This window comes from Apaloderma vittatum, unplaced genomic scaffold (genome assembly GCF_000703405.1).
Source record: "Apaloderma vittatum isolate BGI_N311 unplaced genomic scaffold, ASM70340v1 scaffold3218, whole genome shotgun sequence".
NCBI classification, from domain to species: Eukaryota; Metazoa; Chordata; class Aves; order Trogoniformes; family Trogonidae; genus Apaloderma; species Apaloderma vittatum.
The window spans coordinates 54,547-69,102 of NW_009730054.1; the positions used below are offsets into that span (position 1 = coordinate 54,547).

At 40.8% G+C, this 14,556-nt stretch overlaps 1 protein-coding gene across 1 annotated transcript in view; it reads right to left on the bottom strand.

The window, feature by feature from the left end:
- DYRK4 (dual-specificity tyrosine-(Y)-phosphorylation regulated kinase 4) overlaps positions 1-13,220 on the bottom strand; it is a 23,461-nt gene extending 10,241 nt beyond the window's left edge. Inside the window, exons 1-8 of the mRNA XM_009874629.1 lie at positions 13,197-13,220; positions 9,279-9,362; positions 7,770-7,919; positions 5,980-6,115; positions 4,656-4,819; positions 4,135-4,271; positions 2,159-2,299; positions 481-619 (exon numbers count right to left, since the gene is read on the bottom strand). Of these exons, the coding sequence (XP_009872931.1) occupies positions 481-619; positions 2,159-2,299; positions 4,135-4,271; positions 4,656-4,819; positions 5,980-6,115; positions 7,770-7,919; positions 9,279-9,362; positions 13,197-13,220 (975 nt within the window). The remainder of the gene's footprint in view (positions 1-480; positions 620-2,158; positions 2,300-4,134; positions 4,272-4,655; positions 4,820-5,979; positions 6,116-7,769; positions 7,920-9,278; positions 9,363-13,196) is intronic.
- Between the last annotated feature and the right edge of the window lie 1,336 nt (positions 13,221-14,556).

Below are 14,556 nucleotides of genomic sequence, written 5' to 3' on the forward strand. Positions count from 1 at the left end.
GATGTTTCTTCAGAAACAAGTCAGCACTGTAAATACTGTACTATAGAATTGCTTTGCCATATACTAGGCTATTTCATGTTATAGTTAAGCACATGAAATTAAATAGACTTAACAGGATAACCTGAAACAGGCTGCCTCATGAATACCTCCTTGCATTTTAATGTTCCTCATTGAAATACTTAATTTCACAATTCCTTTTTTCTTACACTAAGCAAAATATCATTACTTGAATTTGATTCGTATTTGCATTCATTTTGGCAACCAGATACTCTTGTATAATACTGCAGTGAATGAACTGAGTCAATGGAGATAACTACTCGACTCTAGTACTAATACAATATGAAATAAACTAGAGCTTCCATACAAATACCCTACTGTGCTTTAAGGATTCTTCTGAGAGTTCCTCTCGATCAATAAAAAATAGGATGGAGCTAAGGTAATTCTGTACAGAATAGCAGGTTATGAAATGACTGTACTTACTGGCTTCAGATCACAGTGAATGATTCTTTCCTGGTAGAGCACTTGTAAACATCTCAGCACACACTGAGTCAAGTGTCGAATTAAAGACAAACTGAAACCTTGGAAATTGTTCTTTTTGATCAACTCATACAAATTTATTCTGCGGGGGTTGAGGGGGTGGAAGAAGAAGAAGACAGGAAGCAGAAAAGAGATTAGGGAACTTATTTTTTAAAGGCATGATTAGTTTACCATGCATTAAGCGAGTATATAGCCTGTCTTCCTACATGAAGGAGGATGCATGCAGAAGAAAGTGACATAGCTATTTTCCTCCTTGAGAATGTTGTTCTGCATGTAATATGCATGAACATCCCCCTGGGCCTCCAGACCTAAAGAAGACATAATGTCAGTGGATTTGCCTGCTTGCTAAACTCAAAGCTATGTTATGCAGCTCTGCTGATTTTCACCAAGGACAGTTATCATTCAGCAACTGAGAGAAATAAATTTTCTTCAGTCTCCTTTCACTCTTTTTTGTCCTTGCTTTGGCACCTTGTGTGACTGCTTCTCATCTAAAGAGTCTTTAGTCAGCAGTAAATCTTTCTAGACAAATACCCCACAAAATCTGGGTCTCAATAGGTTTTTCTATCCCTTCTGCCACCATTACGCCTTAGCTTCTTCCAGTGGAGCATTAAATTGTGTTGCTTACTTGCATGGTTAGTAACACAAGCACATTGCCCTGATGGCTCTGTGGTTTCCCCTGCCAGCCCATGGCCCAGGATCTCACATCAGCCCCCCAGGACTATCAGCCCCCTGGTGTTAGGCAAGGCCCATTCCTTCAGAAGTAAATCAAGTCACGAGGACTTGATGGAGAAGAAAGTTCACAAATTAAGTTCACTACATTTTAGAAGCAATAAAAATTTCACCAGACAAATATTTTTATATGACAACCAGTCTTCAACTCTTCTGTAAAGAGCTGAACATAGTAGCTATCCCATGAACGTTTTCCAAGTTTCCATGGCAGCTTTCTGAAAAAACTGGTCTGTGTCTTCTCTGGAGAGAAGGAGTCAACTCTTATCCCTGTGTGTCTGTGAGTGACAGGAACACAATGAATTTAGGACTCTCTGAGATCAAGCCTTCCATATGATGATGAATCTTCAGCAAAGGCTATAACACATGCAGCAATGGGGACTTTACTTTAAGGGATGAGGAACTGTGGGTAACCTCCATAATTCTAGTTTGAGGCCCTGATTACAAGTAGGCTGGTGAATAAAATTATCTGACTCATCTAAAATTCCTCCAAAATTCTTCCTAAGATGTGTTCTGCAGCACAGGTTCATAGAAAGCAAGAAGAAACTATATATTATTTAATATTACTCATACTTATATACCCTGAAGTTTACCAGTTCTCAATTCACTGGTTTACTCTTTTTCCGATAGGTCTTTCAGGGAAGAAGACTTCAATACATAGCACAGAAAATAAGGTATGGATCATGTTATTGTCTGTGTGAAGTCTGAATGGGGCCTTTTTCAGTTCACCTTTGGTGATTGAAGGCTCAGTTATGCAGTCTGTATTTAAACAGTATTCCTTTCTTGTAACATTAAGAGCTGCAAATTCTTCCAAAGAAGACTTAAAAATTGAATCTTGTAAGGCATAAGATCTACAATGCTCCTTAAGATTTGTGTAAAGGAAAACATACTTTACCCCAGCAATTCAAAGGAAATACAGAAGTGATTGCGAAAGTAGAAGTATTCCTTCATGTGGATGATATTGTGAGTATCATCTTTGTCCCTCTTCAGGAGAGCATCGAGGATCTTCACTTCTACCAAAGCCTGGCTGTGAAATCTGAAATATCACATGACATAGGAACAATAACATTAACCCAGTTTACAAGCACCACAGTCTTACTGTAAATTCAACATGTGGGACAATGATTTAAAAATTACCACTTACCCCTGTTAACTGCTGTACCTTTGATTCATTATGGTTCTTTTCTAGTCTAAATATACTGGCCTTACATAATACTTAAGAGTAGTTATTCTGACTTGTCTGAAAAACTGTTTTAATGTAAAAGATTCAAATGAGCCCCCAGAGTAAAACCCTAGTACTTTCAAAGTCCACAGGAATGCTTCTGTTTAACAGGACCATATTTCACACCTACCATAGTAAGTTTTGAAGAGCATCTTTACATTTCAATGTTCAATGAGGGGGGAAACTAAACAGCTAAAACTCTGTTGCTGGAGTCAACAGCATCATTCTCATCTCTTTCACTGACTCTAGTTCAAGCTATACTCCAATAAAAATGTGTAACCAGTCATGTAACAAGAAGAGGTTGCTTAGAACCACAGTGTAGAATTTTTCATGTTAAAATGAGCAACTGGAGCCCCACCAGCACATTCCTGTGGTTTTGGAGTCTTGGGGGAGTTGTAGTCTCTGAGCTGTGCAGGGCTGGTTACCTGGGCTGTGGACTAACTGTGTCACAGATAACAGAGACCTCCTTGTATGTCTGGAAAAACTGCCTGCTTGCATAGACTCTGTCCCCATTCAGTCCAGGCCAATTCTGATCCTCTGACATCACCTTTCCTCACTCTGTTCTCATAGAATTGCAGAATGTGTTGGGCTGGAAGGGACCTTCAGGGGTCATCTAGTCCAACTCACCCACAGGGCGTCCAACCCCCTAGCAGGGACATCTTTAACTAGAACACGTTGCTCAGAGCCCCATCAAGCCTGACCTTGAATGTTTCAGGGGATGGAGCCTTCACATCCCTCTGGGCAACCTGTTCCAGTACTTCACTACCTTCATAGTAAAACACTTCTTCCTAATATCTAATCTATCCTGCTCTACTTTAAAACCATTGCGCCTCATCCTATCGTTACATGCCCTTGTATATAGTACCTCCTCAGTTTCCCTGTAGCCCCCTTCAGGTACTGGGAGGCCGCTATAAGGTCTCCCTGGAGCCTTCTCTTCTCCAGGCTGAACAACCCCAACTCTCTCAGTCTGTCTTCATAGGAGAGATTCTCCAGCCCTTTGATCATTTTTGTGCCTCTCCTCTGGACCTGCTTCAACAGGTCCAAGTCATTCTTATGTTGGGGACCCTGGAGCAGGATGCATTACTCCAGTTGAAGTCTCCCAAGAGCAGAGCAAAGGGGCAGGATCACCTCTCTCAATCTGCTGGCGACACTGCTTTTGGTGTAGCCCAGGATGCGATTGGCCTTCTGGGTTGCAAGCATGCGTTGGTGGCTCATGTCCAGCTTTTTGTCCACCAGCACACCCAAGTCTTTTTCCTCTGGGCTGCTCTCTATCACATCATCCTCCAGCCTGTACTGATCCTGAGGATTGCCCTGACCCAGGTGCAGGACCCTGCACTTGGTCTTGTTGAGCTTTGTGAGGTTCACACAGGCCCATTTCTCCAGCTTGTCCAGGTCCCTCTGGAGGATATCCCACCTGTCTTGGCAGCTGATTACACCACTCAGCTTGGTGTCCTCTGCAAACTTGCAGAGGGTGCACTCAATCCCACTGTCTTTGTCACTGATGAAGGTATTAAACAGCACTGGTACTGTGTTTAATGAAAGTCTGACATACAGGGCGGTTGATTTTCTTTGCTTACATTATCCCGGATTGTCACTGCCTATATAGCAAAGAGCTGATGGGACTGTTTTAACGTCAACATATGTCTCACCTTTTCTTATTCCTTATTATTTTCAAGGCTACTAATTCATTGGTTTTATGATCCAAGCACTTAGCCACCTGCCCAAATGACCCTTTCCCAATGACCTCCAACACTTCGTATCGGTATGCAATATGGTCATGTAAAACCTTCAAAAGAAAACAAATAGTTCAGATTCAAATAGCATGACAAAGACCAGACTTTAAAGTAGTTCATGTGTGTGAAAGTTCACTGTCTATAAAAGATGCTGGGATGGTAGCAAGTGAAGCCTACATTAAACAAAGGTGACAGAGAAAATAACAAGTGCATGCTTCATTAATCCACCTACCTTGCATCAATCCTGAATGAGATGCAAAGTGAGTCTCTCCTTAGGATTCTCTTCTGAACTTTAAAGTGATTGGTACTGAAGTTTTCACTATGTGAATATTTATCTTCTAGAAACAACATTTATCTCACATAGAACACTTAAGAGTTGGCAGACAGTCACTACAACTTATTAAGCTGAAAATGAATACCATAACTTTTCCACTTACCTTTAAGTAGGAACCATGCTCATCATCGTAACAGTTATTATTTTGGGTTTCAGGCAAACCTTCAATCTTTTTAGCTTCCAGCCCAAGAAACCATAGCTCTGTATAATTGAAAATTTCTTTTTGCTCATAGACTGTTAACTGGTTTCTAAAATTTTTCAAGGCTTCTAAATCAGAAAACAAGAATATAAAACCAAAAATCAATAAAATATCAGAAACCTGATCACAAACTGCTTTTACAATGGAACACTTGATAGTACTGCATGACACTGAACAGGAGGCTGAGTAGCTGATTGTCAGAGGTCTCCTCCAACCAACATTTGTATGATTCAGCAATGGTGAATTTATGTGTGGTTTTTTTTTTTCTTTTTCTGACTTACAGTATTATGTTCAACAAAGCATTCATCATCAGTCAGCAAGACTTTCAAGAGAGCTTAGGTAAAAATTATTTGCTTCTGAGCTAAGTTATGCACCTACCCAGTTTTGAAAATCCTATCTGTGGTCTATCAGCTTCAGCAAACTTCATAGCTTACATAAAAAAAATTATATATTTTTACTGGTTTGACTGTCATAAATGACAGGAAGCTTTATTAACCAAAACTTTCAAGTACTTGTGTTTCTGATTGAAAATGTCAAGTTCAGATGCATGAGGTTAGGAATAAAATACGGCCCTAATTTGCTGTTCTAGTTCTGATTCTTCCTGCACAGAAACATTTCGGCTACCTTAGCACTTCCACTTATGTAATTTAAATCTAGATAAATAATCAGACAGTAGCATTACAAATTAACGTGTACTCTAGGCATGCATGTGGGTGTTTTGCTGAACAGTGGCAGATCTTTATCCAGGGATGCTAAACCATTTCAAAGCAAAAGGTCACTACTTTTTTTTTTTCTAGTCTGCTTTTAAAAATATATTAACTCTGCCAGAAACTTTCTAGATCTGAGAACTCCCAAAATGTAATTTAGCCCACAGAGATAAAATGTGACACAGCTGCAAGCAAGCAGGAAAAGTATTTTACCACGGTAATAGAACATTGCTGTCATCTCCGTGACCTATACAAATACACATTCTTTTGTAAAATGCATACTTCTCTCATTTATATAATTATGCTGGCCTATTCATTCTCATAATGTGTACATCCCCAAGTAGTTTTTTTAGAAATCACTGAGCCCATACAAACTCTTGTCCTCCAAATCTTTTGTTAAATATTTCAGTGACCATTTAGCATGGGATCTCTGGTCACTGTGTATTCTGACTGCATACACTCCTTAGCTGTTCAGGCAGCTTGTTACTCCAGGCTTTTTAGCATGTTCCACTATATTCTACCTGAAGCTGTCATAGGCAGTTTGACACTGATGCTGGTGCTTTCCAGTTGTGACGGTTTTGTCTGGGCTCTGGTAGCGCTTTCAGGAAGACTGTCTGGTACGCTAAACTGGGAAAAATTGCCTCGAATTCCATTTTCCTGCCATGGGGAAAAAAAAAAAGAAGAAAAAAAAAAGGTGACTTTTATTTACAGATATTTTCATGAACATTCGACCAATCTGCAATTGTGTAAATATATACAAAACTGCATTAAAAAAATGCTGCATTCCAACAGACAAAGCTGCAAGGTATTTATTTTGAATTTATTGAGTGATCTCTCTGTCAGTTTTGTGCTGAGACAGAACAATCATGCTTGAGGACTAGAACGTTCTACTTACCCAGACAGCAAATTCTGCCAATAGCACTAGAGGCCGTTGGACCATGGAAAGATAAATCTCTAAAGAAGAAAAGGAAGTTCATCTTCCAAGTTTGTTCAATACATGGGGTGTCAAACTGCCATACTTTGATTAAGTTGCAGTAACTCGCACGAGTTAGCACAGAGGGCAGGAAAGACAGTGCAACAGGCATTATCTATCTCAGATTTCTCTTGGGCACATCCACTGTAGTGTTGTGCTAGAATCCTTGAGATTGCTTGCACAGCCCACAGAACTGCAGAGACAGCAGCCCGGGCCTGCACACATACACATATGTAATGGAAACATCAAGACTGGTATGAATGGGGAATGAATGGGCCTGTGTGAGTGAGGAAACACCAGAAAGAATAAATTGCAGGAGGAAGGTTATACAGATATCACCTGATCAGGATCCCAGCACATGCAGATTCTCATGGCTCTCAGAAAGGGAAAGCAAAGGACAGACTCAGAAACAAGCCATGGAGAGATGGTGGAGTGTTAGATATAAATGAGCACCAGATAAGGAGACAGAAAACAGAATGTAGGGTGTGGGGGCCCAGGCCATGTTCTCCTCAATCCCTTCATTGAGGGAAAAAGACTCAGGTGGAGATGATGCATCCAGTGGATCCATACCTGGCTGAAGATGCAGAGAGGGCTGTGGCTTCATAGGATGACAAACAAGAACTGCTGAGTAGAAACAGGATCCCTCTGATGAAGCAGGGGCAAGAGTGTTTGCTAATGTAGTGAAGAGGGGGATTAATTAGGTACAGCAGGGAAGAGTCATCATAACCTAAAGGCCCTGATACTCATGGGGTGATTCAATCCTTTCAGTTTCTGCTGAAGTGGTAAAAGCATTCTGGGAGAAGTATTTGAGAAGACTCTTGACTTCTCAAAGAAAATGCTTTATGTGGGGATGTCCAGTGCAAGAGATCTGAAAAGATTTCATATCAGAGGCCTAGAGAACCTGTGAAATCTCTCAATAAAGAGGCTCCATTGAAGAAGAAAGATGGAAAAGGGAGTGATCAGAGTCGTGGTGGTGAGTAGTGCAGGTCTCTGATTTGTTTGGGAGAGAAGCAGCAAAGGAAGAAGAGTACAGACAGGGTATTGACACAGAATTTGTGAAGAAATAAGTACTAAAAGGGAAGATGACTTCAAAAACTTCCTGTGATGTTGGGCGTCTGTTAAAATATCTGGAGATATATACAGCCAAGCTGGTAAGTAATCTGTCTATTCGACTATTTAAAGTTCTTCCTCGTTTTCTTCTCTAACTACCCCTGAAAAGAGAAACCGATGCAAATGCTGACACTAAGTTACTTCTCTCTTCCCACATAGAAACACACTTGCGACACTTTGCCACTGACACACTCTTAGCAGTACTTAGGGAGAATCTGATTAACTCACCTGAAGAGAGGGGAGGACATTCTGCAAGCTCTTGTTTGTTATCTGAGGCAGGCTGCTTTCAAGGGGGGGAGCGTTGGCAGTGTCTGCAACCAAACCATGCCTAGCTTGACCTTCCAGATGTGGGAGGGAGAGAACACCACGGCTGAGTTTCTAAATAGAAAACATAAGTATTACGTAATGACCTCGCAAGGGAGTTTGTGTAAACGCCTTCAAAAACCAGGGGGATTTAAGGGATACAGAAATGTGTATGCTTCACTTCTGACACCTAACGGCCAAAGGGAAAAGAGCAAATCCTTCTCTGGTCGCTCCCAGTGGCACTCACTAAAGGTTCGTCGGGCAGCCTGGCCCGTGTTAGAGCATGGCAGTTTCCCTGTAACAACACCTCCACCCAGCATCAGAGCAGAGGCAGCTTCAGATGGAAAAGCTGGTTGGGCTTGGAAACCCAACAGCCGTTCTGGGTGTTAAGACTCGTTTGAGTGACGGGGGAAAAAAGCATATGTAGGGTAATAAGCAGGCATGAGTGGTAAATGGCAGGCAACACCATTAGCTATTCCCAGGGGTAAAAGAGAAATGGGGACTGGGCTTCTGCCGAACACCAGGGGTGGAGACAGTGGGAGGGTCTCCCCTGCACTTGATTTCTCCATATCTCCTTGCCCCTCATTTGCCGCGAAGCTCAGTTTTAGTTGGCCCCTTTGTTGCACTCCTTGTTAGTGAGTGAGGAAAAGGCAAGATCTGTGCAAGCTTTAGTGAAAGATCAATGATTATATTCATTTGAAAACTGCAGGATTATTAGTCCTTTAGACTTCTCTTCTTTGTTATTTGCAAAACATTTGTACACCACTCATTCTTTAAAGTCAGTCATTTAAGGGTGTAGTTTTATGAAGGTTAAGACCCCTGATATTCTTGGATATCTAAAGTAAGAGAAATCACACTCTTAGCATCAAAGGAAAATTTTAAGATAGACTATTTCTTTGGCAAATAATAATAAAAAAATGATGTGAAATAGATCTGAAATAGATAAACTCCACTATCAAACGCAGAACAAGGCCCGGAGAGGTAAGGCCACAAGCCACATAAGCCTGTGAAATTTCTGTCATTGAGGAAGGAGGGAAATATATTTGTCAAGCTTTTGACAACAAAGGAGAGGTTTGATATTTTCTCTAAAAGCAAAGAAACAAAGCTCTTGAATAAACCAACTTTAATCAGTAAGTTTTCTTTTATGTTACTATAGAGAAGTAAAACCTTAGGACTGAGATTCCAATGGACTTTTCATGAAAACTTCAAAACCCGAAAGTGATTAGGCAGAAGAAATGTCTCAAATGTTACTGAACAGCTAGCAAAACTAAAGTGCTTGGTACACTTGGCACTTGGGACAGTCACGCAGCTACGAGGAAAATGGAAGAAGACAGGGAATAAAGGACTTCCCTCTGCTCAGATTTATTTATTATAAGGGGACTCTTAGAAAACAAGCATTCAGTTGTTTTTAAAGTCAGCTGAAGAGTCACATACCTGATGGAAGATTCTGTTAGATCCCAGACAATCTCTCTCTTGAACAGCCAGCTGAGACTGAGAAAATGCTTCCACATGGGAAGACTGCAAACATGTAACAATGCTTTAATACAAATTATTCCAGAAAAACAATAATCTTGAAATCTCTGTACAGTTTCTGTGTTTCTTCACTTTGTGGCAATGTCTGTGCCAACACAGTGTGTGAGAGAGGACCACAAAAGCTGCTGAGAACACGCTACGCTCTAGCAATTCCCCTCCCAGGGGAACAGCTGTTTTGTGGGCAGGTGCAGAGACGGCTTGCTTTGCCTATTATGCCTCTCAGCATGCTTGATATGCCCATGTGGTCAGGAGAGGGGAAGGGGAGGCCTTTGCCATCCCTAAATATATGTGATATTCCTAAATACATGATAGTGATTCTGCTTGCAATGACAGCTTTAATCTGCCTTATGAGGTGGGTTGTGAGCCCATCTATAGTTAACAGTGGCTTTAAACTGATTCAGCTTGTGGTGCAGATTTTATAAAACCCCAAATCAATGTTTAAATTCGTTGAGATATAGAAAAAAACATCTATTGGTTCCAATGGACAGATAATAGTAGCAACAAATAAAAAAAGAAACAAGGTAAGTGCTCACAAGTTTTAAGATTTTGCTGGTGCTTTCAGCAATTATTGTGATAAACATGATAAGTACCACTGTGCATTGCTATCCAGTAACAGACCACAGGGAATTGCAGAAATCTCTATGATAATTTAGGTACTGAAAACTCTGTGGCTAAAGCAGCTCGAAACTCTGCTCTACAGGCTGGAGTGAACCCCACTGCGTTTGGTCAAAAGTGCTCCTTTGTCCCTGGGCTCTGAAACACAATGTTGTTCTGCTCACAGTTAAAAAAGAAATTGTCTTTTTTCAAGTAGACATATTGGTTTCACTATAGAAGCTCTGAGGTTGTAGAACAGTAATATTTTCTTTAGAAGCAGAGGAACTTGGAGTGTGGAACTTCAGTTTCAAAATAACAAACTTGCAGCCAAAATCATCTTATGGATGTGAGATGCAGATTAAAAATACTTAAATAAAGCAGCATGATATTCTTTATCTGGTTTGCAGCAAGGACTTCCATGACCTGTCACACAGTCTTAAATTGGCAGAGCATCTGCCCATAATAAAGTCTTTGCTCCTTGTCATGACTTTTAGCCTATCCAATGCAAGGGGATTGCTTTTCCAAGGCCTTTGCTATAGACTTCAGTTAGCCCACACGAAAACAAGTCTGCATGCTGGAGGAGTATGCCTGTGGTTAGTGCTGTAAAACATCTGCCATAATGCAGCCTAGCCACACGGAAAGGGTCTCTGTCTGAATCTGAAAGAAGAAGGGACAACTCAGATTAGAGTGCTGCATCTGTGTCAGTATAGGTGTATATGAGATGTAATGGGTAAGGGATAGATGCTTGTGTACAAATTGATCCATGCACATACAGTGGCCTCGATATATCCAGGGCACATGGGTTTTGCTACGAAGGTGTGGCTCAAGCTGAAGACACATGTACAACGGCTCTAATGCATCCTGCTCCCTAAGTATGGAACAATTGCTCAGAGAGGCTGTGGGATCTCCATCCTCAGAGATCAGGTTAGATTAGAGACCTCTAGAAGACACTTCCAGATTAAACATGGAGAGAAAATTCTATGTGCAAATCCACCCCATCACATGAAGGGAATGCTGCCCTTTGACACGCAGATTCAACTGTCTTACCATCAGTCATGAGGACATCAATGCTGGGCAGACTAGCTAGAAACTGCCCTTTGGACAACTGTGCTATTTGTGTCCATGGTAGGTGTGTTGTCTTTCTTTTCATTTGAAAATGAGGAGAAAAAAACCCCGCAAATAAATTAATCCTTCTGCAAGCTTAAAAGGTAAACTTCAGATTCAGAATAAGGTGAGAAAAAACAGCTCTGGGTTTAGCCTTATTATGCTAATTGTGTACAGTTTGAGAGGGAAGGTCATGGATATCTCTGGAGCAGAGGAGAATATAGGAAAGGGAAAGGTACTAAGACCTGTCTTTGCAGGACATAGTAATTCTCATCTTTGAAAAAGAGATTACCTGGCTGGGGGTAAGGGATGATGCGCTGTAAATCCAAAACATTCCCCAATTCACTGCAACAAATGCCCCCAGAAGAGAACCACTGGATTACTATATCCTACATATTAATGTCTTAGAGCATGACACACTTTGTCCAGTGCACCAAATATCCTTGTGGTCACTATTCGTCAGCGTGAATTTGCATAGATGATCTATGGAAAAGCCAGTGCTAGAGTATTTTTACAGACAAACACTTCACATACAAACTACATCTGCATTTCAAGGGAGAATCACATTTGTTACGAAGGTGGGTCTGGGATCCACATTTGTAACTCTACTAGACATATCAACACAACTTTTAATAGGATTATTAATTTTAGTGCATGTTATACTTTTCCTCACATTTCATCTATACTTTACTCACAGCTAGCTTTATTTTTAAGTTTCTGGAGCTGATGAAAGCATTACACTTCATTTAAAAGTAATTTCTTAACCACGTTGGGCTTTTCTAACCACAAGTCAATATAAACCCAAGATTTTAGAGACACACAGCTATCATTGAAAACTAAAGGACCAGTGGACTTCACATACCTGTACAGACTGCAGAGTCTTCACTCCAAACAGGCATTTTTTTTCTTAGCAATACTTTTAAAAGACAATGCAGTGATGCCTATATTACTAAATATAAATTTCAAAATACATTGTATTTACTAATAGAGTATGATCAATTCACAAAGGATCTTTAAAACCCAGGAAGGGCTAAGGAAGCAGGTAAGTGAGCTCCAAGATGTGCTTTCAGAATTAGGAATCCATTTAATTTCCATTCACTGGGGAAAGATTAACAAGATTTTGAGATAGATGTTTTTCCTTTTATACTGCAAAAGCAAAGTAAGTCCATCAGCCCATGCCTTTTGTCAATCAATCATGGAAATCTGTGATTCTCTTTGTCTCTCTTTCTGAAAACCAACTTGTTAAGGTTTTATAGTTCTTCAGTGCTCTTTGGGCAATTTATTCAAAACATCTTAAACCAAATAACTGATCAACCCTCATAACATACCCCCAGATAGGTAAAGATCATAATCTTTTATCCATTGAAAAAACTGTTCCGTGTCTACAACAGACCTACTGGTGGCTGAATGGAGAGCAGTGAATTGATCAGTTAGTCCACCCAGTGAGTTATTTTATGGTCTTTATCCAGAGGACCCATCAGCTGCTGCTTTAGCAAAATCCTGTACATCTGCTATAGGATCTACAGCTGAGCTGGTGTGCCTAGTTTAATTCTGGCAGATACACTCTAAAGAAAAAGTGCAGCAACTGCTATTATTACTGTTCTACTCCTAGAGCACTCAGCCTGTCCTACAGCTCCAATATTGCACTTTAATCCCAGACTATCATGTCCTGCCAGCCCCTCAAATCATGTACTACCTTGCTAATTCCAATTATCACTCAAGAAACGTAACAATGTCCTCATTCACTACCTAATCTGCATAAGGACTAACTCATAAAGCATTTTAGGTACCGAGTATACAGCATTCTGCAAAATCAGAAATTGTGACACATTTTCATAATTCTCAAAAAGTCAGCTGATTTTTTCAGTACCCAGCTGACCACAGAAATGAGAAATGCATTAAAATTTTAGAAATTATTAAATACACAACTATATAGAATACTGAATCCATTGTCTCATCATTTATATGGGCACTTTCTTCTCTCTGTCCTGAAAACTAATTAAAGCCTGTGGAATACATAGAAAGAATGCAGTGTAGATGTTAAATCATGCAGTACATTAAAAACGCATAGCAAATGCACTTTCACTCAAAATACAGTAGGAACATAAACATTTTCCCCACCTTGTCAACTATTTCTGTCAGCATAGCTGCAAGATCCGTTAACTGCAGGATAGAGGTTTCTTATTCCATTCGGTGAATGCATTGCAGGAAGCCCACCTTCATCTAGTCAGAGCATAGCAGGATCAGTTTCATACACAGTACCCTGATCCATATAAAAAGGATAATGCTTCTGCTTGGCTTCAGATTTAAATTTTTATCCCGGAAATGTGCCAGTGACTATTAGCTGCTCTAGTATTCTTTTGGTGGCCATCTGTTCCCTTTCTCAGCCTCCTTCTAGCCAAATATAATTTTCCATATTTATCATGGCAAGTCAGTAATAAGAAAGACAAATATAACAGGATTGGCTGTTCTCCTTGCCATCTCAGTCTGTTCTTTCTCACTGAGCTCCTGTGTTTGTGAAACCAGAAAACACTTGAACTTGTATTTTTTTCAAAATTTGTCACACTGACCTTGCTATACAGTGAGTAAAATCTATTCACCAAGACTGCCAGCCTGGAAAATGAAAATAAATTAATACCTCAAGGGTTGATTTCTGATTGGATATTAGGTGTCATTTACCAGAGATCGAACTGTGGCACCTTGGTCTGTGGTTCTTGTTGGCATTAGTGCAGAGCTGCTCTGCATGGTGAGATAATGAAGCTCTGATTTTGGTGTGGATAGTGAGACAGAGCTCGGCTGCCATCTTGTCTCTCCTTTTTCTCTCTTGGGTTTTGTGCATGTGTGACAGAACACTGAGGCATCTCTGTCCCCCCACCAACTTAGGGGGATATCTGAAACCAAAAATACAGTGTGCTCTCCTCCTTTGCACAGCCAAGAAATGGTGTGTTCCCTGCTGGTCTTAAATCTGCCAATAAGCCACAATAGTTCTACTTTCGCTCAGAAACCAAGGTTTTCAAAGAATCATAGAATCACAGAATCATAGAATTGTCAGGGTTGGAAGGCACCTTAAAGATCATCTAGCTCCACCCCCCGCCATGGGCAGGGACATCCCCCACTAGACCAGGTTGCCCAGAGCCCCATCCAGCCTGGCCTTAAAAACTTCCAGGGATGGGGCTTCCACTACCTCTCTGGGCAACCTGTGCCAGTGTCTCACCACCCTCATGGTGAAGAACTTCTTCCTAATGTCCAAGCAAAACTGATCCATCTCTAGCTTCAATCTGTTCTCCCTAGTCCTGTCACTACCCGACATCCCAAAAAGTCCCTCACCAGCTTTCTTGGAGGCCCCCTTGAGATACTGGAAGGCCCCCATAAGGTCTCCTCGGAGGCTTCTTTTCTCCAGACTGAACAGCCCCAACTCTCTCAGTCTGCCTTCACAGGAGAGGAGAAGAAATATATGCTCACCCACAACAGCTATTCTAGA